Raw genomic sequence first — 27515 nt, 5'->3', positions numbered from 1 at the left:
CTTATCAAATGCCTTCTGGAAATCCAAGTAGATTACAACCATATATTTCCCTTTATCTACCTTACTAGTACATTTTCAAAACGCCCTAAAAATTTATTAAACATAATTTCCCTCTCACAAAACCATGTTGATTTTGTTTGATTATACAATGATTTTCTAAGCCCGAGTTAATAGTTCCTTAATAATAGATTCCAGCACTTTCTCAACAAATGATTTCAGGTAAACTAGCCTGTAGTTCCTAGCTTTCTTTCTCCTCCCTTTGTAGAATAGCAATGAGATAGCTGCTAGCTCCCAATCCAATGGGACAGTTCTAGAATCTCATAACCAGTGCATTCATTATCCCTGCACCGACACATTGACAGAGCATCCTACACAGGCCCGTAACCCTATGTATTTATCCAGCTATTCCCCTAACCTACACATCCTGAGACACTAAGGGGCAATTTACCATGATCAATCCACCTAACCTGCACATCTTTGGACTGTGGGGGGAAACTGGAACACCCAGAGGAAACCCATGCAGACACGGGGAGAATGTGCAAATTCCACACAGATAGTCACCCAAGGCTGGAATTAAACCCAGGTCCCTGGTGCTGTGAGGCAGCAGTGCTAAGCACTGTGCCGCCCTTTGTTACAATCTCCAATAATTTCTTGTTTAATGCCCTGTCCAATGTTGTGACTACTGTTAAGGGTCTTTAAGCTACTCCCAGCAAATGTTTTCTGACCCTTGCCATTCCTAACTTCCACCCATGCTGATTCTACTTCCTGATCTTCTGAGCCAAGATCTTTTCTCACTAAGTCCTTTTGCCATCCTTTAATACCAGGGTTACTCCTCCACTGTTTTTGTTCTGTCTGTGTTTTTGAAATGTTGTGTACCTTGGAATATTTATTTGACCATCTTGTGACCATGTCTGCATAATGACGATTAGATATAAACGCATTTGTACTACTTATTCATCTATTTTATTGAGGATGCATTACACATTCAGAGAAAGAACCTTTAATTTATTTTCTGACTCCAATCTTTTTCCTGCACCTTATTCCTTGATGCACGTTTTTTATTCATTCGTGGGACTCGGGCGTCACTGGCTGGCCAGCATTTATTGCGCAAATCTAGTTGCCCTTGAGAAGGTGATGGTGAGCTGTCTTCTTGAAATGCTGCAGTCCACATGCTGTGTGTTGATCCACAATGCTGTTGGGAAGGGAATTCCAGGGTTTTGACCCAGTGACTGCGAAGGAACGGCGATATATTTCCAAGTCAGGATGGTGAGTGACTTGGAGGAGAACTTGAAGGTGGTGGTGTTCCCATGTATCTGCTGCCCTTGTCCTTCTAGATGGAAGTGGTTGTGGATTTGGAAGAGGCTGGCTAAAGATCTTTGGTGAAATATTACTGTTAAACTCTCTGTCTCTTCCTGTCCCACTTTACCCAAATATCTCTGTGTATCAACTTTTCACTTTGGATTTTTACATCTCCCTCTACCTGGACCTTCCACCCCACTCACTGTTGGCTGAAATGTTAATACCCATAGTTGAAGTTCATGTTGCATCGTTGTTTCGGTTCCACAATGAATATGTTAATATTAAATATTTGTGTGCACTGACATTTTAAAATTTTGATACATCTCAGTTTTGTGCATCTTATGGTCCTGCAAATATGGTAATAACATATGAAAGAAAGCCCAGTTGCTGACTTTTCCATTGTCTTGCTTTTATAAAACATTTAATTATGCATCTATATATGAATAAAAAGTGACACAATTGAGGAATTCCAGAAAATATGCAATTCCATTACAAAATAACAATTAATGAAGAGAATTCACGGTGTGAATCTGCTCAAAGAAGTGAAGCTGATGATATAACTTTAGAAATGAAATGTTTGCATTTTCAGTCATCAGCAGGTTTGCTAAGTTAGCTGAAACCACACTGATAGAATATCCTTTCAGTTTCTCCACATGTATTATTGGAGTCAAGTATTCTTTCTTCAAAAAATAACTTTTCATTTAAACAAAATCAGTCAAGGTGTGTAAAATGTGGTTTGCACCGGCGATAGAAGGGTTGGATTCTGAATTGGAACCATCACATCAAGGGCATTAGTAATGCATCTGAAGACATCTGAGCTGTTCATAACTGGAGCCCACGCTCATATATCCAATGCACTTGTGCTGGAGATGTGAAATGTCGATCAGCAAAGTTGCTCTCAGATACATCACCCATAGTTAAATCAGTAAATTAAACCAGATTAAACTGATTCCAGGAGCAGAGGTTATCAGATGATCAAATTCTGAACCAATTCCAAGATGGAGTCATGGAGAAGGAGAACAGATTCGCATAATTTCTACAAACCCGAATTACCATCAAAGATTATATGGCATCTTTATGAAAGGCTTTGGAATCAAACCGAAATATTTGGCCCTCTTCATATTATAGCTCATCTTCTGCTAATGCATCCAGGTAATCAGCATCAGGATAAAGTAAAAACCCAGAAAATAAGCTGTCAGTCCAGTTCGGATCTGAAAACAGACCATTTTGTTCATTATCAAAGATCTCCAGCCACACTTCATCTTCTGGCTGCAGGTACATGACTGTAGATCCTGAAGATACATCATGGTTTCCTGTATTGGCATCAAAGGTTTTTATACGATAGTCACCATTGTGCACTAGCGCAATTGCAACATGTTTATTCGCCAGTGTAATGTCATAAGAGAAGTAATAAATCCCTGGAATAGCACATATAAACTTTCCAGAGGTAGAGATGTAATGGCCACCCTCATTAAATAGGATTTTATTAAATATAATGGGTGTTTTCTCTGCTGGGTAACTGGTAGTTATGCCAACAGAAAAGGCAGATTTAAGCACTAAACTCCCACATTTACAAACACCTGATGTTCCGGGGTCTCCTTTTTGTCCTTTGCTTCCTTTAGGTCCAGGAGTTCCTATTGGTCCCGTTTTTCCTTTTAGGCCATTCTGTCCTCTGAGTCCTGCTTTACCAATTGGTCCTCTATCGCCTTTATTGCCCAGGTCTCCTCCTTGTCCTATTTTGCCCCTGATTCCTGGGATAAATCACAATGATTAAAGTTACGATAGCAGATTTTAAGTAATTCATATTCAGAACTTGCAATTTATCGTTGAACATTGTGTGTTGAATTCCAACAACAAACACCAACTAAAGTAAACATAAATAAACTTCCTGTTTTTCATCAATGTATTCCCTAGTGATCACCAGTGCAGAATTTAATGTTTTATTATTGTATGTGAAAACTTTCACTCTCGCAGCTTTTATGTATTTCAGGAGAATCCTCAATGATGCTTTGATTAATGTGACTCCTATCTCCATGTATAGGATAGAGAGAGCTCCTTCATAGGTATGAATAAAACTTTTAACCAATGACATACATTCAGCAGTGTAAGGGAATCCCAACAGCACTATTTAAAGGCATTATCATTCAACTTGCATCCGAGGTGCTTTTGACAATCTACCTGTTGCTTCAGGGTTAGTGAAATTACTGTCTTGCTGGAGGAACTGATAAAAGGTAATTAGAGTCAGAAGGAAGTGATGCTTTGCAAGAAGTGGTGTGGATTAGAAAGGCCTCTGAGTTCACCACTTGCTCCCAATCATTGGGTCTCTAGTCGCCGTTCTCCTTGAGCTGCAGAATCACAGTGACAGGAGCAAAGGCAACAAAGATAAGCTTTTCTCAGAGGGAGACAGAGGAGGGTCTCAGCAGGAGCCAGACCTACGTATGGTGCTCATAGGCTATTTCTCCTACGTATACCTCAGCCAGTAGCAGTGCGATCAGTAGCTGCATTTCACCAGAGAGTGATAACAGAACTGTGTCGACTACTCAGCCCCAACCTGCAGCCTCAGAGCAGGATGAAGATGATGCTTGGTTGCCAAGGTCACTGTGGCCCTCAATTTCTATGCCAATGGATCCTTCCAGTCTGGAGCACGTGATGTTGCCACCATGTTACTGTTCACTGTCCATCACTGTATAGGAGAGGTCGCAGGAGCCCTGTGTGCCAGAAGAGGGAAGCTCATTGTCTTCTCTCTGTGCAGAGTGAACAGGATAATGGGCTTTCTAATTGTGCAATGCACCATCAAATGCAAGCATGTGGCCTTGCAGGTGCTACAACTCATGAACTGCTTGAAAAGCAGGAAGAAAGGAAGTTGCATCTTTTGAGAGGTGCCCTGCCCTGTGCGCCCCCACCCCCAATCCACTTTGTGTCTTACTTCCTGGCCTCCAAAGCCTGTCCCCTCACCACATTCTCCACCCCCAGGCAGGTTTCTGCCTGTGCTGCAATGGAAGCTGGGACATCAACCATCAGACTGAATTAGCTGTAAAATTGCGCTATCTTTATCGGTATCCAAGCTGTACGTGTGCATGCGTGAGACAGTGTGTGACACTGCTTTAATTTATGGTGTGTGAGAATAAATTTGCTGCTGAATTGTTTAATTGGAATACATATTCCAAAGGTAAGAAAAGATACACATTCTTCCATATAAAAAGTACCGATTACAGGAAGTAAGAAAAAGCTAATGTATTCTATCTTGTTCCCAGGAAAAGTAGTTGGATCTTGTGTGACTACTCCTTCAGTGACCTAACCAGCAGTCCTTCCACTAAAGGCCTTGAAAGAAACCAACAGATATCATGGAGTCAGGAAGAGGACTCCCAGGCACCTACTTTCCAAACCACCATCCCATCCCACCAACACTATGGGCCCGATTTTACCATTGCGTTGCGCCCGAACATGGTAAAGTCAGATGTGAGGCCATTAACGTGATCCGTGCCCACGTCCGCGCAGATTGCCACTTTACCGAAACCCAGGAATGGCGGCGATCCGCTTCGCACCCAAAACGGGCGCAATGGCAATTTAAATGCATTTGCATGCATTTAAATTGAATTAATGAACTGCCCGCCCAACTTTATCAGCATTTTCCCCTTTACCACCATGTTTGCCAATCTGGAACTGTGCCATAATGGATCTAGAACCATAGAACCATAGAAAATTACAGCTCAGAAACAGGCCTTTTGGCCCTTCTTGTCTGTGCCGAACCATTTTTTGCCTAGTCCCACTGACCTGCACTTGGACCATATCCCTCCACACCCCTCTCATCCATGAACCCATCCAAGTTTTTCGTAAATGTTAAAAGTGACCCCGCATTTACCACTTCATCAGGTAGCTCATTCCACACTCCCACCACTCTCTGCGTGAAGAAGTCCCCCCTAATATTCCCTTTAAACTTTTCTCCTTTCACCCTTAACCCATGCCCTCTGGTTTTTTCTCCCCTACCTCAGTGGAAAAAGCCTGCTTGCATTCACTCTATCTATACCCATCAAAATCTTGTACACCTTTATCAAATCTCCCCTCATTCTTCTACGCTCCAGGGAATAAAGTCCCAACCTATTCAATCTCTCTCTGTAACTCATCTTCTCAAGTCCCGGCAACATCCTTGTGAACCTTCTCTGCACTCTTTCAACATTATTTACATCCTTCCTGTAACTAGGTGACCAAAACTGTCCACAATACTCTAAATTTGGCCTCACCAATGCCTTATATAACCTTACCATAACACTCCAACTTCTATACTCGATACTCCGATTTATAAAGGCAATATACCAAAGGCACTCTTTACAACCCTATCCACCTGTGACGTCACTTTTAGGGAATTCTGTACCTGTATTCCCAGATCCCTCTGTTCAACTGCACTCTTCAGAGTCCTACCATTTACCCTGTACGTTCTTCTTTGGTTTGTCCTTCCAAAGTGCAATATCTCACACTTGTCTGCGTTAAATTTCATTTGCCATTTTCCAGCCCATTTTTCTAGCTGGTCCAAATCCCTCTGCAAGCTTTGAAAACCTTCCTCACTGTCCACTACACCTCCAATCTTTGTATCATCAGCAAATTTGCTGATCCAATTTACCACATTATCATCCAGATCATTGATATAGATGACAAACAACAATGGACCCAACACCGATCCCTGCGGCACACCACTAGTCACAGGCCTCCACTCAGAGAAGCAATCCTCCACAACCACTCTCTGGCTTCTTCCATTGAGCCAGTGTCTAATCCAATTTACCACCTCTCCATGTATACCTGGCGACTGAACCTTCCTAACTAACCTCCCAAAAGGGACCTTGTCAAAGGCCTTGCTGAAATCCAGGTAGACAACATCCACCACCTTCCCTTCATCCACTTTCCTGGTAACCTCCTCGAAAAACTCTAATAGATTGGTCAAACATGACCTACCACGCACAAAGCCATGTTGACTCTCCCTAATAAGTCCCTGTCTATCCAAATATTTGTAGATCCTATCCCTTATCACACCTTCCAATAACTTGCCCACCACCGACATCAAACTTACTGGCCTATAATTTCCCGGATTTCTTTTGGAACCTTTTTTAAACAACGGAACAACATGAGCCACCCTCCAATCATCCGGCACCTCCCCCGTGAATACTGACATTTTAAATATGTCTGCCAGGGCCCCTGCAAGTTTAACACTAGCTTCCCTCAAGGTCCGTGGGAATACCCTGTCCGGTCCTGGGGATTTATCCACTCTGATTTGCCTCAAGACAGCGAGCACCTCCTCCCCTTTAATCTGTAAAGGTTCCATGACCTCCCTACCTGTTTGCCCTATTTCCGTAGACTCCATGCCCGTTCCCTCAGTAAATACGGATGCAAAAAAACCATTTAGTATCTCCCCCATCTCTTTTGGTTCCATACACAGTCTACCACCCTGGTCTTCAAGAGGACCAATTTTATCCCTCACTATCCTTTTACTCCTAACATACCTATAGAAGCTCTTTGGATTTTTCTTCACTCTGTCTGCCAAAGCAACCTCATGTCTTCTTTTAGCCCTCCTGATTTCCCTCTTAAGTAGCTTCTTGCACTTTTTATACTCCTCGAGCATCTGTTCTGTTCCTTGCTGCCTGTACATTTCATACAACTCTCTCTTCCTCTTAATCAGTGTTACAATCTCCCTCGAGAACCAAGGTTCCTTATTCCTATTTACTTTGCCTTTAATCCTGACAGGAACATACAAACTCTGCACACTCAAAATTTCTCCTTTGAAGGCCTCCCACTTTCCATTTACATCCTTACCAGAGAACAGCCTGTGCCAATCCACACTTCCCAGATCCCTTCTCATTTCATCAAATTTGGCCTTTTTCCAGTTCAGAACTTCAACCCGAGGACCAGATCTATCCTTATCCATGATCAGGTTGAAACTAATGGCATTATGATCACTGGATCTAAAGTGTTCCCTCACACTCACATCCATCACCTGCTCTAACTCATTTCCCAATAGGAGATCCAATATCGCATCCTCTCTAGTTGGCACCTCTACATACTGATGTAGAAAATTCTCCTCAACACATTTTACAAACTCTACCCCGTCTAAACCTTTAACAGTATGCGAGTCCCAGTATGCGAGATCTGCTGAATAAAAGTCTGAATGGGGCGCTCCAGCTGCTGAAAAGGCACACTCAGTGATTCCAACAGCTCTCTGACTCAGATCAGTGGTGGGGGAGGGAGGAGGGAGGCAGCTCAAATCATTCTCTGGTTGGTGGGGGGGAGGGGAGTGAGGCCAGAGCGTTGTCTTGTTGGGGCAGGAGGAGGAGGCGGGTCAGATGTATCTCTGGTGGGGGGTGGGGCGGGGGGGGCTGATCGTTGTCTGGTGGAGAGGGAGGAGGAGGCGGATCAGATGTTCCTCTCGGTGGGGGCGGCGGTGAGTGAGGCCAGGCCATTCTCTGGGGGGGGATGAGTGAGGCCAGATCATTGTCGGGGGGGGGGGGGGGGGGGGGGGTGGGAGGGGGGGGGGTGGTGAGTGAGGCCAGACCATTCTCGGGGGGGGGGGGGGGGGGGGGAATGAGTGAGGCCAGATCGTTGTCTGGGGGGGGAGGGGGGGATGGGTGAGTGAGGTCAGACTATTCTCTGGGTTGGTGGGGGGGAGGGGGGGTAGGGAGGCGGGTAAAATGTATCTCTGGTGGGGGGGGAGGCCCGATCGCTCACTGGTGGGGGGGGGTCAGATGGATCTCTGGTTGGGGGCGCGGGGGGGCAGGGGGGCCCGTTGTCACTCTGCAGGCGATCGGTGGGGTGGGGGGGGGGCAGGCGTGGTGATCGGTCAGGGTAGCGGGGGGGGGTGGATAAGGGGGCAGTGATGTGTGTGGGTAGTGGGGAGGTGGATAAGGGGGACAGTGATGTGTGTGGGTAGTGGGGAGGTGGATAAGGGGGACAGTGATGTGTGTGGGTAGTGGGGAGGTGGATAAGGGGGACAGTGATGTGTGTGGGTAGCGGGGGAGGTGGATAAGGGGGACAGTGATGTGTGTGGGTAGTGGGGAGGTGGATAAGGGGGACAGTGATGTGTGTGGGTAGCGGGGGAGGTGGATAAGGGGACAGTGATGTGTGTGGGTAGTGGGGGGTGTTGTTAAGGGGGACAGTGATGTGTGTGGGTAGTGGGGAGGTGGATAAGGGGGACAGTGATGTGTGTGGGTAGTGGGGAGGTGGATAAGGGGGACAGTGATGTGTGTGGGTAGTGGGGAGGTGGATAAGGGGGACAGTGATGTGTGTGGGTAGTGGGGAGGTGGATAAGGGGGACAGTGATGTGTGTGGGTAGTGGGGAGGTGGATAAGGGGGACAGTGATGTGTGTGGGTAGCGGGGGAGGTGGATAAGGGGGACAGTGATGTGTGTGGGTAGTGGGGAGGTGGATAAGGGGGACAGTGATGTGTGTGGGTAGTGGGGAGGTGGATAAGGGGGACAGTGATGTGTGTGGGTAGTGGGGAGGTGGATAAGGGGGACAGTGATGTGTGTGGGTAGCGGGGGAGGTGGATAAGGGGGACAGTGATGTGTATGGGTAGCGGGGGAGGTGGGTAAGGGGGACAGTGATGTCTGTGAGGGCCGTCGCTCCCAGGCCGCTTTCTCCGCTTTCTGCAGCCCGGGAGCGATCTGACATGGGTGCGCTTTTTCAAATTTGTTTCTAACTGCACATGCGCAGTTCAGAGCTCCGATCGTTTCGGCCGCGCTAAGCCCCGCCCACAGCGTGAATGGGACCCGCGAGTGCGTATGGGGGCGCCTGAAAGCAGATTTCAAAGTCGGACCTGCCTTACGCCCAGATTCAGCACCTGGAATGAAAATGGTAAAATTGGGCCCTACGTGCCCCCCAACTCCCACTTTCCCCTGGATTCACCTGCACAGATGCCTGCAAATGTGAAAGGCTCTCAGCAATAGGGGAGGCAATGGCTTCGAGGTATTATCACTAGACTATTAATCTAGAAACTCAGCTAATGTTTTGGGGACCGGGTTCGAATCCTGCCACGGCAGGTGGTGGAATTTGAATTCAGAATAAAATATCTGAAATTAAGAATCTACTGATGACCATGAAACCATTGTCGATTGTTGGAAAAAACCATCTGGTTCACTAATGTCCTTTAGGGAAGGAAATCTGCCATCCTTACCTGGCCTGGCCTACATGTGACTTCAGAGCCACAGCAATGTGGCTGACTCTCAACTGCCCTTGGGCAACTAGGGATGGGCAATAAATGCTGGCCAGCCAGCGATGCCCATGTCCCACAAATGAATTTTAAAAATGATTATGACACCTGAGGCCAAGGTTAGGACAGTCCTTGGACCTCTCTGTTCTGCTGCACCTTGACTGTACATCCTCCCATCTCCCTTCTCCTGAGATGGTCTCTGAAGCCCTGTGGGTAAGGGCTGTGACCTCATGCAACTCATGTTTTGAAAGACACAGCAGACCACCATGAACCAGGACACTTGCTCCAACGAGTATTGGAATACCCACTCCTGAGGTTCAGTCAGTGGAACTCTTGCTACATGGATCAGGACTGATTTCAGTTGCTGATGACTTTAGATTCCATGATGCCTATTCATTTCCCCCCACATTTACTCCATTGACAATAAGGCAGCTGGATTAAACAAAGGAAAACAGTAATCAAAGAAACATACAAAGGAGAAAGATCAAAATCATTACTTTTAAAAGAGTGGTGGGAAAAGGAATTCCTGCAATAAAGTCCTGCATGTAAGTCCAGAGAAAGGCAATCTAATGTAATAAATTGTACTTGACTTATTAGCTGTGTAATTCTAGTTGGAGTTGTAGTAGATTTCACAAATTTCCAATTGAAAGATGATATGAGAACAGAATGTATAATCAGATTGCCAGATTACTCATTTTGAACAGCCAAGAGTGTTCAGTGAGATGTGAGCTGAATACAAATATTAAAGAAACACTGCCTTCATCAACACAGTCTGGCCAATAGATGCATCACCAAGCATCCCTTGGCCATCAGGAGTGCCATTACAAATTGGGGCGATTCTCCCAACAAAATTCTAAGTGTCAAATTTGCATAAAAAGTGGAGTAAATCTCGCTGTTTTTTTGAGCAGGAGTTTCAAAATGAATCTCCAACAGTCTGTGCATTGCACAGTGCCCTAACGTGAATCACGCTGGAAGAGGCCGGCAGCATAGCGATCAGTGGGTCACTGCACATGCGGCGGTCTGTCAGCGCTAAGATCGGTGCATGCGCAGTGGCACCTCACTGCCGGCTTCCTGATTGCTGACCAGCTCAATCGCTGACCAGCCCCGTGACCCGATCACTGGCTCCCCTGAACATGCCCTGGACAGCCTCAACCTGCCCCCACTCCCCCCCAGCCCACTTCGATCATCTCCCAACCCCCCACAGTCCTGATCTCCCAATCCCCCCCAATCGTCCCTGCATCCCGACCTCCCCCGCATCCCTGACCCACCCCCCAGCAGACTGACACCTCCCCCCCCCCAACACTGATATGCAGTCCAGATCGCTGGTGTCCCTCCCTCTGTCATGGATCCCAGAGTGCAGAGCGGCACTGGGACCCTCCCATCCCCACCGATCGCCCCCAGAGGCTATGCCTCCCCCATATCCCACCCCATTCGGCCCTGTCCCCTTGGCACTGCCCGATGCCTGCTGGGCAGTGCCAAGATACCTCCTGGGCATTGCCACTTTGTCCCTTGGGGCACCCCCCCAAGGCGCCCGACTCTCTGGGCGACATCGATGGCCCCCCGTCACTCCAGCGGGGTCGGGCCGCCAGCTCCCCGCATGTGGAGAGCCAAAGTAAACTGGAGTGAAACACTACAAAAGCAGCACAGCGAGCTGAGAGAATCGCGCCTTGTGTCTGTCTTTGATAATCTTTCAGTGCTGGCCACTCATGTAAGTATTCCTTGTGTCTTACATTCAGGTCTGTGCCAGCCCTGTGCAACATCAAATTATATAATAGCACAGCCTGGGGCGTAACAATAGGACGTTCCCTCATATGTGCTTCTCCAATCTTGGCAGGCATGTTTCCCACTGGGCCTATGTCCTGATCTCTGCAATGCAGCTATTCTCAAAATTGTGTTTTTTGAATACTTAAATATTTATGGAGCTTTTGGCATGGCTGTGATCAAATCAACTTAGACTAGACGAAACACAGCAGAACCCAAAACATATAATACGAGTCACAAGAAAATGCCTTGAGCAGCAGGGATTAATCACTGTCTGATTATCCTCCACAGACTCATGGAAGCAATTCCAATAGTTTAAAAAAGCCTAAGAACTGTTCTGTTAATTATGAAAAAACGGTGCATATCTTAATCTAGATAGTGAGTACGCCGAAAAACTAGCTCAAAATTACAACAAATTAGTCCCGAGATAAAATAATTGATATCCACCTAAATGACAAAATATCTAACCAATAATTGTCACAAATGATTCAACAAGCACACATAAAATGAATGTACTCATAAATCCTGTTACTAGGCAATGCAGATATGGTACAAGCTTCAAAACTAATGGACAAGTGAAAATTGCAAAGGCGCTGGCCATTTTATTTCAGTCTTCATTAGGCTTAGGGGTGATGCCAGAGGACAGGAGAATTGCAAATGTTACACCCGTGTTCAAAAATGGTTGTTGGGTAAACCCACCAATTACAACTTCTGGAAACAATGGGGGCGATTCTCCCAAACGTGCTGAATTGGTGAGAAAACTGGTCTAGATCACGACTGTTTTTTCAGTGCAACTTCAGACCCGAGGTCACAATCGTGAATCTCATTAAAAACCCGGGGGCGGGGCCTATTCGCGCTGGAGGCTGACAGTTCTGGAACTCTGCGCATGCGCAGTGGTCCCGATCTGTCAGACTCTCCATTTGGTGGCCAGCCCGGGACCCCGGCAGTGCTACCCCCTCCAGCACCCCCCACGGCCCGACTGCAGCCCCCATGGCAATTCCCGGGCCAGCCTCGAGTCCCTGTCCCATCCCGGAGCACCCCGATGTCCAGCCCACCGCACCCATCAGTGGCGACCCCCCCCCCCCCCCCACCACCCTCACCCTAGGGTGAGGCAGGCAGCCTCTCACAAACCCCCCTCCCCAGGCAGAACGGGAGGCAGACCCCCCCTCGGCAGACCACCACCCCCGCCAGCCCGCCCCGATCGCTGGCCTCCCTCCTGCCCAGACCGATCCCCATGCAGAGTGACAGCGGGACCACCCACCACCATCGATCACCCTTGGGGCCCACCCACAATAGGTCCCACTCCCGGCACTGCTCGTTGCCCGATGGGCAGTGCCAAGGTGCCCCCGGGCATGGGCACTTTGCTCCATGGGCAGTGCCAGGGGACACAGGCTTGCACTGCCAGGATGCCCATGCCCAGGGGGCACCACCACTCCTGCTGCCTGACCCCCTGCGGGGCCCAGATTGCCCCCCTTCACTCCAGCAGGGTCTCCCGGTAGTTCTGTACCGGGCCCGATAATTACACTTAAAATAGATATAAAATACATTTAAAAAATATTTAAATCACTTACCTCTCTTCCCGCCAGTTGCCAGCATGGTCCCGACTGCAACTGTTCTCCGGCTCTGGGAGACACGCATGCATCGGGAACGCATGCGCGAATCCCGTGAAATGGCCGGCATCTCCCAACCCAACCCGCCAGAAAATCTGCAGGTCACGATGGGAGAATCACCTCCAACAATTCAAGACTAATCTAATAGTCACATAGACAAATGGAGGTTAATTAAGGAAAGCTAGCATGGATTTCTTAAGGAAAGCTAGTATCGATTTCTTAAGAAAAGCTAACCTGGATTTCGTAAGGGACAATCAGGTTTAACTAATGGAGTTTTAGGAAGAACTACAGATGAGGGCAATGCTGTTGATGTGGTGTACATGGACTTCCAAAAGGTGTTTAATACTGTTCCACATGACAGAGTTGTGAGCAAAGATATAGCTCATGGAATAAAAGGGACAGTAGCAACATGGATACAGAATTGGCCGAGCGGCAAGAAATAGAGAGTAGTGGTGAATGAAACAAAAACAGAAAATGCTGGAAAATCTCGGCAGGTCTGTGGAGAGAGAAGAGAGCCAACGTTTCGAGTCTGGATGATCCTTCATCGGAGTTGAAGACAATTGGAAATAGAATCTCGTCTTTAGTGTACAGGGTAAAATTTCAAAGTTTGCAGATGATACAAAATTCAGAAGCATTGTAAACTGTGAGGAGGATAATGTAGGACGTCAGGAAGAACATAGATAAGTTGGTGGAATGGGCAGATGAAGTTCAATGAGAGGAATATGAAGTGATTCATTTTGGTAGAATGAACATGGAGACAATATTAATTAAGAGCTACAACTCTAAACAGGAGCAGAGGGACCTGGGTGTATATGTGCATAAGTCATTGATTGTGGCAAGATAGATTGAGAGAGTGGTTAATAAAGCATACATTATTCTGAGTTTATTAATAATATAAAGTACAAGAGTAAAGAGATTATACTGAACTTGTGTAAATCATTAGCTCATCCTCAGCTGGATCCAGTTCTGGACTCTGCACTTTCGGAAGAATGTGACTGCAGTGGAGGAAGTGTAGAAAAGATTCACCAGAAAGGTACGTTGGTAGATTGGAGAAGTTGGGGCTGTTTTCCTCAGAGAAAAGAAAGCTGAGGGTTCTGGACATGAGTAGACAGGGGTAAACTGAGGGGTAAACTGTGAAAGGATCGGAAACGATGAGGAAACAGATTTAAAGTAACTAGTAAAAGAAACAATAGTGTGTAAGAAAAAACCTTTTCACACAGCAAGTGATAAAGATCTGGAATTCTGTGCTTGACATAGCGATGGAGCTAGGTTGGACTGAAGCACTCAAAAGAGAAGCCTGTTATTTGAAAAGAAAGAATGCGCAACGTTACCGGGAAAAAGCAGGGAAACGGAACTAGGTGAGTTATTCATTTGGAGAGCCGGTGTAGACACGATGGGCTAAATGCTCTCCTTCTGCACAGTCAGAATTCTGTGATTCATTTCCAACCATGTTTCCCTAGCTCTGCAGCAAATGGGCAAAATATGGCCATAAAATTAGGCTTATTTTTAAACTTAAGAAAATGAGCCTCGCCACCCGAGGCTCGTAAGATCCCACACGAGACAAACGGAGAATGTCGTTCTGCGAGCCTCGCCCGCCCTGAAATCGGTAAAATTCCAGCCATAATGTGCAAATTGTGATAATTCAACGTGGGAGTAAGTGATATCTATTGGTCAGAACATGAATAGAACCAAATGGGACCAATTTGAACAGTTCTCTTTAATGTTGCTCGATTTTAGTGAACTAAATGACAGTTTAGCACATTATCTTGCTTGTAAAGTTTTGTGTGTCGACATTAATTCAGCTTTCGACTTTTTAAAAAAAAAACATGCTCAACCTTTAACATACTTATTCATCTGCATCATAATGTTTATCTGCAGCTGGGCCCCGGCTGTCTGCAGCTTATGGGATTCCCTGACAGAATCTCTGACTGAATGTAGCATCTGGAGGGCCTGGAGTCAACAAAATCACTCCACACTATATTAAATAAAATGAGTGAAAGTGTTGAAATGGTTTGTCATGTGGTCTTTCAAGAGACCAATATTGTGGCCGATAATTATGTACAAAAAAAACAGAGCAACAGATTGCAAATCTTGAGCTGGATTACAAGAGAGGTGGAATCTATTCTGCAGCTATACAGGGTTCTGCTTAGACTGCATTTATCTGGTTAGCACTGCTGCCTCACAGGGACCTGGGTTCAATTCTGGCCTTGATTTGATTTGATTTATTATTATCACATGTATTAACATACAGCGAAAAGTATTGTTTCTTGCGCGCTATACAGACAAAACATACCGTTCATAGAGAAGGAAACGAGAGAAAGTGCAGAATGTAGTGTTACAGTCATAGCTAGAGTGTAGAGAAAGATCAACTTAATGGGAGGTAAGTCCATTCAAAAGTCTGACAGCAGCAGGGAAGAAGCTGTTCTTGAGTCGGTTGGTATGTGACCTCAGACTTTTGTATCCTTTTCCCGAAGAAAGAAGGTGGAAGAGAGAATGTCCGGGGTGCGTGGGGTCCTTAATTATGCTGGCTGCTTTGCTGAGGCAGCGGGAAGCGTAGACAGAGTCAATGATGGGAGGCTGGTTGGGTGACTGTTTGGAGTTTGCACGTTCTCCCCGTGTCTGCGTGGGTTTCCTCTAGGTGCTCCAGTTTCTGCCCACAGTCCAAAGATGTACAGGTTAGGTGGATTGGCTATGGTAAACTGCCCCTTAGGGCCCAATTTTACCATTGCATCGCGCCCGTTTTCGGGCACGAAAACTTGGTAAAGTCGAGCGTGAGGCCATTAACATGATCCGCGCCTGTGTCCGCGCAGGTGCCCACTTTATTAAGGCCTGAAAATGGCCGCGATCCGATTCGTGCCCAAAACGGGTGCAACGACGATTTAAATGCATTTGCATGTATTTAAATTGACTAAATGAGCTGCCCGCCCAACTTTATCAGCATTTTCCCCTTTACCATCACGTTCGCGCATCCAGATTCGGCGCAAAACAGACATGCTCAGCAAAGGTCTGTTTCGGGTGCCCCAGCTTCTGAAGAGGTAAGTTCAGAGCTTCCAATGGCTCTCTGACTCAGATCAGTGGTGAGGGGGGAGGGAGGCACGCCAGATCATTCTCTGGTGAGGAGGGGGGGGGGGCAGAGAAGGAGGAAGGTCAGATGCATCTCTGATGGGGGGAGGGAGGGGTGGAGGGCAGAGAGAGGACAGATTGTTGTCTGGTTGGTGGGGGGGGGGGGGGGGGCGGGGAGGGAGGCCCGATCATTCTCTGGCGGGAGGAGACCAGATGGGTCTCTGGTGGAGGGGGGGGGAGGTAAGTGGGGGACCGCTGCCACTCTGCGGGCGATCGGTGAAGGGAAGGGGGAAGGGGGTCATGATCGGTCTGGGTAGTGGGAGGGGGGTGGGTGGATAAGGGGGACAGTTATGTTGTGGGGCTGGTGTGATGTCTGTGGGGGCCATCGCTCCTGCTTTTCGCTCCCGGGCCGCTTTATTCGCTTTTTGCGACCTGGGAGCGATGTGACAGGGGCACATTTTTCAATTTTTTTTCTCACTGCACATGCGCAGTTCAAAGCTCCGATTGAAGCTGCAGCGTTTTAGGTGCAATAGGCCCCGCCCACAGCGTGATTCAAACTCACGATTTTTTTTCAGGCTGAGTGTGTATGGGGGCGCCTGAGAGCAGATTTCGAAGTCGGATCTGAATTGCACCCAGATTCAGCACTGAGAATGAAAATGGTAAAATCGGGCCTTTAGTGTCGGGGGATTGGCAGAGTAAATACGTGAAGTTACAGGGATAGGGCCTGGGTTGGATTGTTGTTGGTATAAGCATGATGGGCTGAATGGACTCCATCTGCACTGAGGGGATTCTGTGATTTAATGATGCTAATTGGGACACTACAGCATTGCCCTTAGAGGGGTACAGTGCAAATTCACCAGAATGATACCAGGGCTGAAAGAGTTAAATTATGAAGACTATTTACATAAACTTGGCTTATATTTCTCCTAACTGAGGTGCTTGGAATAATTAAAGGTTTTGAAGGATTAGGTAGAGAAAATCTATTTCCTCTGGCGCACGAATGCCACAGGCATATATCCTTAAAATGATAACTTAGGCCATTCAGTGTAAATGTCAGAAAGCACCTAATTTCACACAAAGGATGGTGGAAATCTGGAACACAGTAAGCTGTTAAGATTAGATTAATTGAACATTTCAAAACTGAGCCAAGGGTGTTAAGGGATGTGGAATGAAGGTTGCAAAATGAAAGTTAGGATACAGATCAGCCATAAACTAACTGGATACTGAACAGGTTGGAAGGGTGAATGCCTATTCCTGTTCCGATGTAACTTCAGATGTCAGAAGGAATGGTAGATGGTGGCTGGCAGGAAGTTGTCAAATATATCAGCATCCAGAGTTTCCATCACATCCACTTCAGATCCTGCCAAAGGACCATTGTGTTGAGCATAGTTGCATGACTTAGAAATTGGTCTGTTTCATATTTATAGTTCAGATTGGTTAGCGTGAGGTATTTTCACAGTTGAATAAACAAGTACAAATTAGGGACACCCATGTTAAAGTGAAATAAAACTGCACTGGAAGACTCCAGCCAAAATTACAATCACAGTCAAGAATCAATGATATCATGGGCTTGATTAAGATGTGAGGGAAAAGGCAAATAGTGCAGATACTGGAAATCTGAACTGAAACTGGAAATGCTGGAAATACTCAGCAGGTTAGGCAGCATCTGTGGAGAGAGAAACAGAATTAACTTTGATGATGACTCTTCATCATGTGAAAGGTAGTAAGCGACATGCAACGTTAACTCATTTCTCACCACAGCTGCTGTCCGACTTGCTGGGTATTTTTCAGCATTCTCTATTATTAATATTTGATTTAGCACTTTTGCTGGCTTTAAGCAGGCATTGTAACTGTCCAGTGTCATTGGCTGAAACGGTGGAACTTTCCAGCAGGTAATAACCCAGAACATTTTAGCTGTCACATGTCCAAATTTATCCAGGTGGGTAGAGTTAAAACTTACCCAGAGACTTTGGACAAGCAATCTACCAATGGAGAAACAAAGGAGAGAACTAGAGATTTGGTGGTGAGTTACAGTTGGGTATCATTGATGTGCACATCAAAAATGTCTGTTAATATCACACCTGACAATGGCATAAAGATAAATGAAAAATTGACTGATACAAAGTGAGTTTGATGTCTCATGACTACACTGATTGAAGCTATTGTTTACTTGATAAATCTGCTTATTATTTTAATGCATTATATTTTTTAAAAGTGACAGTTCATCTGTGTAAGTTGCTTTCAGATTTAACTAGATATTTCAGCAGAGTTTACCAAATATTCCTTCAGGCTTCCATTAGCCACCTTGTTAAGGTATCAAAAGTCCGTATTATGATGGGCATATTACAAATGTAATTTAGCATTATTTCTCATTTGCTGTTTTGGGAAAAGTAGTTTGCTATGCTATCTGACATAAAAATAAATATCAATACTGTACCTGATGTCCCTTTCTCGCCCTTTTCACCCGATATGCCATCTCTTCCATCTCTGCCTGGGAGGCCTATGCGTCCATGAGGCCCAGGGGTGCCATTTGCTCCTGGTGGCCCTGGGGGTCCAGGTAAACCGGGTACACTACATATTAATTTGGAAATGTTACTGGTGTATCTTCGATCTCCCTTGAGTTTGCTCAGAAGAGTTTGGCCAGATATACAGTACACAAAGGCTGCCAAGTAAAGTAAGACAAACATCTTGCGATCTATAATAATAAAATAATAATAAAATAATTAATATATGGCATGCTTTACTATAGGTTGATAATTATACATTTTCACATGAATCATATACAAATCATGAAGTATTGCTCACTCCTGCTTAATGATGCCAACTTACAAGAGATTGATCCATGAATTAGTTACAATCCAAATGAACAGACTTCAATAGGATTCAAAAGACAAAAGCTGAACTTTTACTTTTATAAGCAGGCTGAGTTTAATCCTTTAACTTTACTCTAGTCAAAAAAAGTAGATTTAATTATAATTGTTCTTGAAATTTCTGGTCCCAAAATCTTGCCTCAGGGGTTCAGGAAATTCACAAGAATGACCTATGTTAACCTATGGCTTGAATTTTGCAGTTGTAACAACAGGGAGACTGTCAGTATTCACTATTGTTATACTGAAGCAGACAGGAATGCCAGGGGTTTGCATAGGTGCCACGTAATATAGAAATCCATAGGTTGCTCTCAGTGATTTGACATTTCTCCGGAGGGTGTGTTGTTGAAGTCCACACAGACTAAAATATCCAAGCGATTGGTGAACTGCTGAAATACTCCACTTTTGTACTCTTTAAAGGCTGGAATTTTACCGGCACTCCCGCCCAAGGCTCGTAGGATCCCGCCTGAGGCCAACGGAAAATACTGTCCTGGAAGCTTTGCTCACTCCAATTCTGGTAAAATTCCAGCCTTTGTCTTGCTATAAATATCCTTCAAAGAGTTACCTTGTTGAATGAAGAATAATTGGGTTTTTAACTTCATAAATACTCCTAAACACCCTCAGTGGCCCAGAAAAGCTGATTTTACATTTGTTTATATTTGTTTCAAATTTATCCATTTGTTAAAAAAAATCTACTTGTTCAATATTGATGTAAGGTTTGCACATATTTATTTTAACTGCTATCTTAATGCAATAATAATCTGCATCACTGTTTGGAAATTTAAATCAAAAATGACGATGGTGTTTTTAATTTCTGAGTTTGCTGTCTGTGAGAATTTTTCAATGTGATTGGCTGCTTACTCTGCTTGCAAACATCACTGTTGCTGAACATTGGAGATCCCCTTTACGTGGCACCAGGTTTAAACTACCACTGGGAAAGGAGAAGTCAGTGTCACAAGAGGTCACAGGTATAGGTTGATTGGTGGTAGATTTAAAACTGAGATGAGGAGGAACTACTTCTCGCAGAGGGTATTTGTGGAACCCGCTGCCCCATAGCACAGTGGAGTCTGAATCCCGAATGGTTTCAAGAGGGAGGAAGACATATTTCTAAAAAAGGGATAAGGGGAACAGGTGAGGAGGTGGATTTGAGACCAGGGAGAGATCAGCCATGATCTGATTGAATGGCAGAGCAGGCTCAAAGGGCTGAATTTGCCTACTTCTGCTCCAAATTCCTATGTTCCTATGTTTTACAGAGATTGGTGCACATTATGGGCAGCTTTCTTTGAGGTCAATGGCAAGAAATGTTGCTTCGCCACTAATTGCAAAATCCGATCCATTTTGCAGAGGCTTTTATGAGATGTAAAAGAGGGAAATGGGCATGCAATGAAACTTAATTAGGCGGGAACTGAAATTTCAATTTTCCAACAGTGCTTTCAGATTTAGAGATTAAGTCAGTGACTTTCCACTGGTTTGGGAGTCTAAAACAAAGGGGCACAGTCTCAGGATAAGGGGCGATCAGTTAGACTGAGATGAGAAGAAGTTTCTTCATTCAAAGGATTGTGAATCTTGTGAATTCTGTCCCCCAGAAGATTGTTGATGCTCCATCATTTAATACATTTTCGGAGGGGATAGAAAATTTTTGGTTTTGTGGGAATTGAAGGATATTGGAAGCAGGTGGTAAAATGGAGTTAAAGCCCAAGATCAGCCATGATTGTATTGAATGGGGTATCAGGATCTACAGCACATATGGACTACTCCTGTTCCTCTTTCTTGTGACAAGTGTGGTAGTGGTGGGGCAGAGGGGTTGGTAGAGCTTCACACTATCCTGTGGCAGATTCCTACTTGTGATACATTTGATGCCAAAATGTTTCTTCGTCCTACCTGCATAATAAAGCCAACAGCTTATGGGAATATTGTGGCACCGGACTTATGTTTGTTTAAAGATGGTGTCCCCCAGTGCGACAGTTGGCTTTATGCAGTTGGATCTGAGTTAACTGATTATCCCTGAACTCTGCAGCACAAGGGAAAGGAACAAGAGAATGGAAGCTTTCATGGAGGCTCTGGATCGGCTAGGTTGAATCGGCGGTGAGGGGAAGGTTATGGACTGGGCCAAGGGCATGAGGTGTAGAAGAGGGATCCAAGGGAGGATGGAAGGTGGGATCGGTGTCATTGAGGAGTGAAATAAGAAGGGCCTGGTATCCTAGGTGTGATGGGAACTGTCAGTTAGGGTAAGAAAATGAGAGGCCTAAAGTATGGTGTCAGTGTTGTCCACATATAGATCTATCTCAGGGTGTTAGCTGACAGAATCGTTACAGGGCTTTGAGTTCACCGACAACATTTCAATTATCCCACTGAGAGTGAGCTTGGGCAATGTCCTTTGAACTTGGAAGTTCAGCCATGTCACAGAACGTAGCAAGTATGACACTGGACATTCAATAAAAAGTGAACGCAAATTTACATCATTGTTTTTCCCATAATAAAGTAATGTCCCTAACTCCTTGCAACCATCAACGCATGCCAACCATGAGGTGTAGCTCTGACTAAACTACTCCCAACAAATAATCATGATGCACATTTGAATAACGTGAAGCCTATATAATATAAAATATTTACAAAGTACCACCTTTGTGCTCTCAGTGGCTGGAATTTTACCGGTACCCCTGCCCCAATCTTGGGGCATGTGAGACTCGCAGAACAGAATTCTCCATTGGCCTCGGGCGGGATTTTAAGAGCCTCGCCCGAGCGAGGTCGTAAAATACCAGCTAATAAGTCATAGCTCAATAGCAATGGAGTTGGCTGGCAGGGAAGTTATGGCTATAAAGGAGCCTCTCTGTTTTTCCAGGAGGCTCCTTTATAGCTCATTCATAGCTGCAGCATTGGCAGCTGATGGCGGGTTTCACCACTGAAAAGCTTCCTTGCTGTGTGATCACATGTTTCTCCCATTTCAACATTTTAAATTTTGATTGCACTTGTGTGGGAAGTAGCAAAGAGTAAGAGAGTGGAAGTGGCATTGGGAATGACACGCTGTGGTTAAAATTCCATTCAAATGTTGGATTCAGATATAACAAAGGCATATGCAGTCCCAATCCCCTGCAGCTTCTCCTCATTAACCTCTGGGTATTTGTGCCACAATTTGGAGATTTGTGCACCGACTAGTTATCGGCTTGGTGCACTGATCTTTTTTGCATTCCAAGTGGTCCATGTGATCCCACCCGACTCAAGTTTGCAAGTCAGCCTTAATTACCGTGACATCTTTTTTTCAAATAATATTTCTTCACCGTTAGGGAATCTTTCTTCAATCTTTAACAAAAAGGAACTTATTTACTCGATTTCCCATGTCCCATATTAATTAAGATTCCGATTTGCAAGCCAGTAAGTTCCAAACTACAGCATGACTCAGTCTCGAGGTTGCCAGTTTGAGACACTGAACCTGGAGGTGCTGTTCATTTTATATCCTCCATGTACCCCTGACCTGCTTTCCCTTAAACTCCTCGAGCATGAACATGAAGTAAATACCTCCACACCCTATGGATGAAAACTCCACATTTCACATTTGTCAACACTGCACTGAATCTTTAACATCTTTGTTTCTCATAATTAATTTTAAAAATTGTCTGCGAATTGTGACCATCCTCCCTGCACAACTCTAAAGCCATCATGGTGCTGAGCAGAAAACATTGAGGATGTTTATTTTCATTTTGGAGAAAGACTCAAGGTGGCAATGATAATGACCGAAAGTTCTGTTCCCATTTTCCACCAATTTTGCCAGCCTGTTTTCTCACTTTTTACAGCAGGGAGCCCAAGTTGTCTGAAGCTAGAACCAATTAAAGTCAGTCCGCATTACTTACAGCAAGCCTACACCTCTTAAAGCGGAGGTACATTCTGGCTGGAGCTGGTGTTGGAACTGGGAATAGGGCCTGGGTGGTATTGTGGTCAGTGCAGACTTGATGCGCTGAATGGCCTCCTTCTGCACTGTAGGGATTCTATGATTCTATGATTCTAATTTGGAAAAGAGTCTGTTCATGAAGAAGAGTGGATTCTGGTACACCAGCGGAGACAGCCAGATCACAGGTTTCCTGATGCTGCACTGGACACTGGGTGTAGGAGGTGGAAAGGAAGAAAGATGTACTTTACCACAGGAGTAAGAGGTCCTTCAGACAAAGTTTGCAAAGGCAATGAAACCAAATAACCATGGAGAGAAATGATAGCATTCTAGCCCCATGGACCTGGAGGCAATGCTGCTAAAAATTCAATGGCCTAACAGGAGTGGTAAAGGTCAGTGATATGGCATCTCCAATGCCATATCCCACCTCTTGCACCATGAGGCTCACACATATTCAACATACCACACTCCCATCACTCACCTACTAACAATCTCTATCAATCACACCTCACACCTTACATTGCTTCACCTTATCCATCGACAATTAGTATTTAGTTTCCCACTCATATCACGTAACTAGCACATACTGTCAACAATTCAAATCACCCATAAAGATTGTCCCACATTCACTGACACACGTCTTTCTTTTAATTGTTGTTTGCTAGTACAGAACTTGAGAATTGATGAAAAAATTAGACATGCTTTTGAAGATTTTCGTCTTGTACTCATCAGAACAGTTTGCGAGAAAACAAATTGCAAAGGGAACAACAATTCATACTGCATGAAAAATGAATGCTGATCAGTTGGCAAATGGACTCTGATTGGTAGAGGTGCTGTCATTGGGAATGCATCAAGCAGCAGTGAACTGGCAAGCTTTTGTTTACACTCAAACCTGGCTGGTAAACAGCATGTTTCTTTTTCAGCAATACTTCTTTATTTCTTGCAGAACGACATGGCGCAGAACTAGAGGCAGCAGGACCTAAGCAGTTGGGATAGACACAGCTACAGCTCTTTACCCTCTTGGAGGAGGTGGTGCTCCCCAGCATCGACAAGCTCATTGCTGAGGCCACTTGCATTGGTGAGGTGCACACCATACAAGATGGAAGTATCCTTGTGTCTAATACCCCTTCTCATATTCCACTCATCCCACCATCTCTTCCGATTTACAAGTGTAGATAGTGCTGGCATGTACCTCTTGGTTCCACCATTTCTCTCCACAAAACTACCCTCGTCCCTTTCTCCTTTCAGGGAGAACTGCAACTTGACCAGATAGTGCAAGTGCAAGAAGACAGCGAAGAAGAAGAAACACTGAGGTGGGACCAGCACATAATAGGAAACGAATCAGCAGAGGGCAAGTGGGAACACAAATGGCAGCTCATATGAGGGCCAGATCACACACAGGCTCTGCCTCAGTGAATGAAGTTGAGGACTTTGACATGACAGCATACAGCAGAAAGGCGTGACTAATGAAATGCTTAATGCATTGGCAGACCTGCCAGAAAACCGTTGTTCAATATCAAGGAACTTGGAAGAGTCTGGCACCTTTTCACCTTTACTGTTGTGATTTCCTGCCTGCCACTGAACGTATGTTTAACTCTGAGTATTAGAGTACGTGAGTCTGAGCTCCAAAATGGCAGCTCTGGTGTCAAATTTGTGTAGATAGATGTTATGATCTGTCTAGTCTGCACACTTTCAGTGTACACTTCTATATGTGAGTTAATGCCCTCACATAAATGGTGTTCCAGTGCAACTTGTACTGAAAGCGTGCATGAATGCCGCAGAAATCACTTTGCGAAAATGGCACGTGTTGGGCTAGGAAACTATGCACCAAGGAGTTGAATTTTGCAGCCATAGTAAGCACTCAATCTGCCCTTTCTGCTCCTTTGATATTTTGTGTATTATGTTTTTTATTAGCATCTGATTTACTAACCTCCGCACTTGTTATAGATTCCAGACCGAGTCAAACGGGTTCTGGAATTACTTACTGTTTTTATTAAAGAAGACTGACATGAAGAATTAATTTATCACATCTGTCATTTCCTAGTCCAGCAATGGCATTTCCATTCCTTTAACCCTTTCTATTGATGCATGACTTTGAAATTATAGAATCATAGAATCCTACAGTGCAGAAAGAGGCCATTCGGCCCATTGAGTCTGCACCGACCACAAACCCACCCAGGCCCTATCCCCATAACCCCATGCATTTACCCTAGCTAGTCCCCCTGGCACTAAGGGGCAATTTAGCATGGCCAATCCACCTAACCTGCACATCTTTGGACTGTGGGTGGAAACCGGAGCACCCGGAGGAAACCCATGCAGACACGGGGAGAATGTGCAAACTCCACACAGACAGTGACCCAAGCCGGGAATCGAACCTGGGTCCCTGAGGCTGTGACTAACTACTGTGCCACAGTGCTGTCCCTAAAATATTGCCCAGGAACAAACCACATACATGGTGTAGAAGTAGCTGCAGATGAAGTTAGAATCATAGAATCCCTACAGTGCAGAAGGAGGCCATTCGGCCCATTGAGTCTGCACTGACCACAATCCCACCCAGGCCCTATTCCTGTAACCCCACGTATTTACCCCGCTAATTCCCCCTCCACTAGGGTCAATTTAGCATGGCCAATCAACCTAACCTGCACATCTTTGGACTGTGGGAGGAAACCGGAGCACCCGGTGGAAAGCAATCACGGGGAGAATGTGCAAACTCCACACAGTGACCCGAGGTCGGAATTGAACCTGGGTCCCTGGCGTTGTGAGGCAGCAGTGCTAACCACTGTGCCACTATCCTGCCCTGAAGCAAGGAGCAGAATCATCCTGACCCACGGAGGCAGCTTTGGAGCTAGTAGGATCCATGGAAGTTCAGTCTGAGACATGTCAATACTGTTCGCCGATGTTCTCCCAACTCAAGGGAACTTTAACAGAGGAAAACTCCACGCTGCCCACTCATCCGTGAAGGACAGCTGATCAAGAAATGTAAAAAGGGTAATTAGACAATAATTGTGCCCAGCAATAAATTACAGAAAGAGAACAGGTCCCACTGTGTTAGAAGTTCAACATGATATGTCAAAGGGATCTCAGAGGCTGCTTTCTGTGCCTATGTCATGGAGCCACACGGCCTCCTCACGCAACTGAGCTCAGATGCATTCTTGTGGAGGAATTAACTGATGGCCATGACAGTTGTGGGCCTTCATTCTTAACAAATCCTTTGGAGCTTATGAACAGTGCCTCTGTTTTCAGGTACCTTCATGTTTCTGCCTCAGCAGCGACCGCCTCTTCCTGTGAGGCTGCCAGCTGGCCAGTCTTGCTTGCCAGTCATCAGGCCTCTCGCATCCATATTGCATGAGTCTCTGTAAGGGGTAGGGGGTACCTCAGACATGAGCTGGGTCAGGACCCGCAAATGGTCCCAACAGCTGAAAATATTTTAAACAAAAAATAATTTGCCAAATGGTTCAAGATACCCACACAGAGAGTGTATCACACTGCTTGGTCTTGGCACTGTATGGAATAGAACTCCATATTGGCTGGGGGGCTGGGGTCTTCCAGATACTTCATAAAGCTAAACATCTTTGGACTGTGGGAGGAAACCGGAGCACCCGGTGGAAAGCAATCACGGGGAGAATGTGCAAACTCCACACAGTGATCCGAGGTCGGAATTGAACCTGGGTCCCTGGGACCAAATATGACAAATGTTGGAAAGCTAAACAGCTTTAAGAACTTGGACACTCCTCTGCACTCTCAACCATTTAAAATTTGTCAGCGTTGGAGTGGAGCTCTATGTGCATGGCGATGCAGTCGTTCAGTGGTTCCCCGCAGTGACTGGTGTCGGAATGGTAGCACAGAATCAGTACAGTATTAGTTGCATCTAGTAGCAACAGTGTGCACTATAATCAGCGTAATGTAAAAGCAAATAAACAAAGTAGAATCTTATCGAAAATATTCAAATAGAGAATTGGTCCAAAGAGCGTTGTGGTGCTGAGCCCAAAATGAAATTGTACATTTGAAATTAAAGAATTGGGCACTCTAAATTAAACTACAGTCAGTTCCAGTAAATCGCCTGCAGATAATCGGACCTAGCTAAAGTTCAAATACACAGAACTCAGACAGGCTGCCGGGACATAGAACATAGAACATAGAACATAGAACATTACAGCGCAGAACAGGCCCTTCGGCCCACGATGTTGCACCGACCAGTTAAAAAAAAACTGTGACCCTCCAACCTAAACCAATTTCTTTTCGTCCATGAACCTATCTACGGATCTCTTAAACGCCCCCAAACTAGGCGCATTTACTACTGATGCTGGCAGGGCATTCCAATCCCTCACCACCCTCTGGGTAAAGAACCTACCCCTGACATCGGTTCTATAACTACCCCCCCTCAATTTAAAGCCATGCCCCCTCGTGCTGGATTTCTCCATCAGAGGAAAAAGGCTATCACTATCCACCCTATCTAAACCTCTAATCATCTTATATGTTTCAATAAGATCCCCTCTTAGCCGCCGCCTTTCCAGCGAAAACAATCCCAAATCCCTCAGCCTCTCCTCATAGGATCTCCCCTCCATACCAGGCAACATCCTGGTAAACCTCCTCTGCACCCTCTCCAAAGCCTCCACATCCTTCCTGTAATGTGGGGACCAGAACTGCACACAGTACTCCAAGTGCGGCCGCACCAGAGTTGTGTACAGTTGCAACATAACGCTACGACTCCTAAATTCAATCCCCCTACCAATAAACGCCAAGACACCATATGCCTTCTTAACAACCTTATCTACTTGATTCCCAACTTTCAGGGATCTATGCACACATACACCTAGATCCCTCTGCTCCTCCACACTATTC

The 27515-nt window shown here is 45.4% G+C and overlaps 1 protein-coding gene across 1 annotated transcript in view; it reads right to left on the bottom strand.

The window, feature by feature from the left end:
• Window positions 1-949: 949 nt before the first annotated feature.
• The window catches only part of c1qtnf7 (C1q and TNF related 7), a 53995-nt gene continuing 27429 nt past the window's right edge, over window positions 950-27515 (bottom strand). The window contains exons 2-3 of the mRNA XM_078215022.1: window positions 18361-18618; window positions 950-3050 (exon numbers count right to left, since the gene is read on the bottom strand). Of these exons, the coding sequence (XP_078071148.1) occupies window positions 2422-3050; window positions 18361-18610 (879 nt within the window). The 5' untranslated portion in view covers window positions 18611-18618 and the 3' untranslated portion in view covers window positions 950-2421. The remainder of the gene's footprint in view (window positions 3051-18360; window positions 18619-27515) is intronic.

Source organism: Mustelus asterias, chromosome 1, assembly GCF_964213995.1.
Source record: "Mustelus asterias chromosome 1, sMusAst1.hap1.1, whole genome shotgun sequence".
NCBI classification, from domain to species: domain Eukaryota; kingdom Metazoa; phylum Chordata; class Chondrichthyes; order Carcharhiniformes; family Triakidae; genus Mustelus; species Mustelus asterias.
Note: the sequence above shows the minus strand (reverse complement) of the source record. Positions and strands in the feature narration are given on the sequence as shown.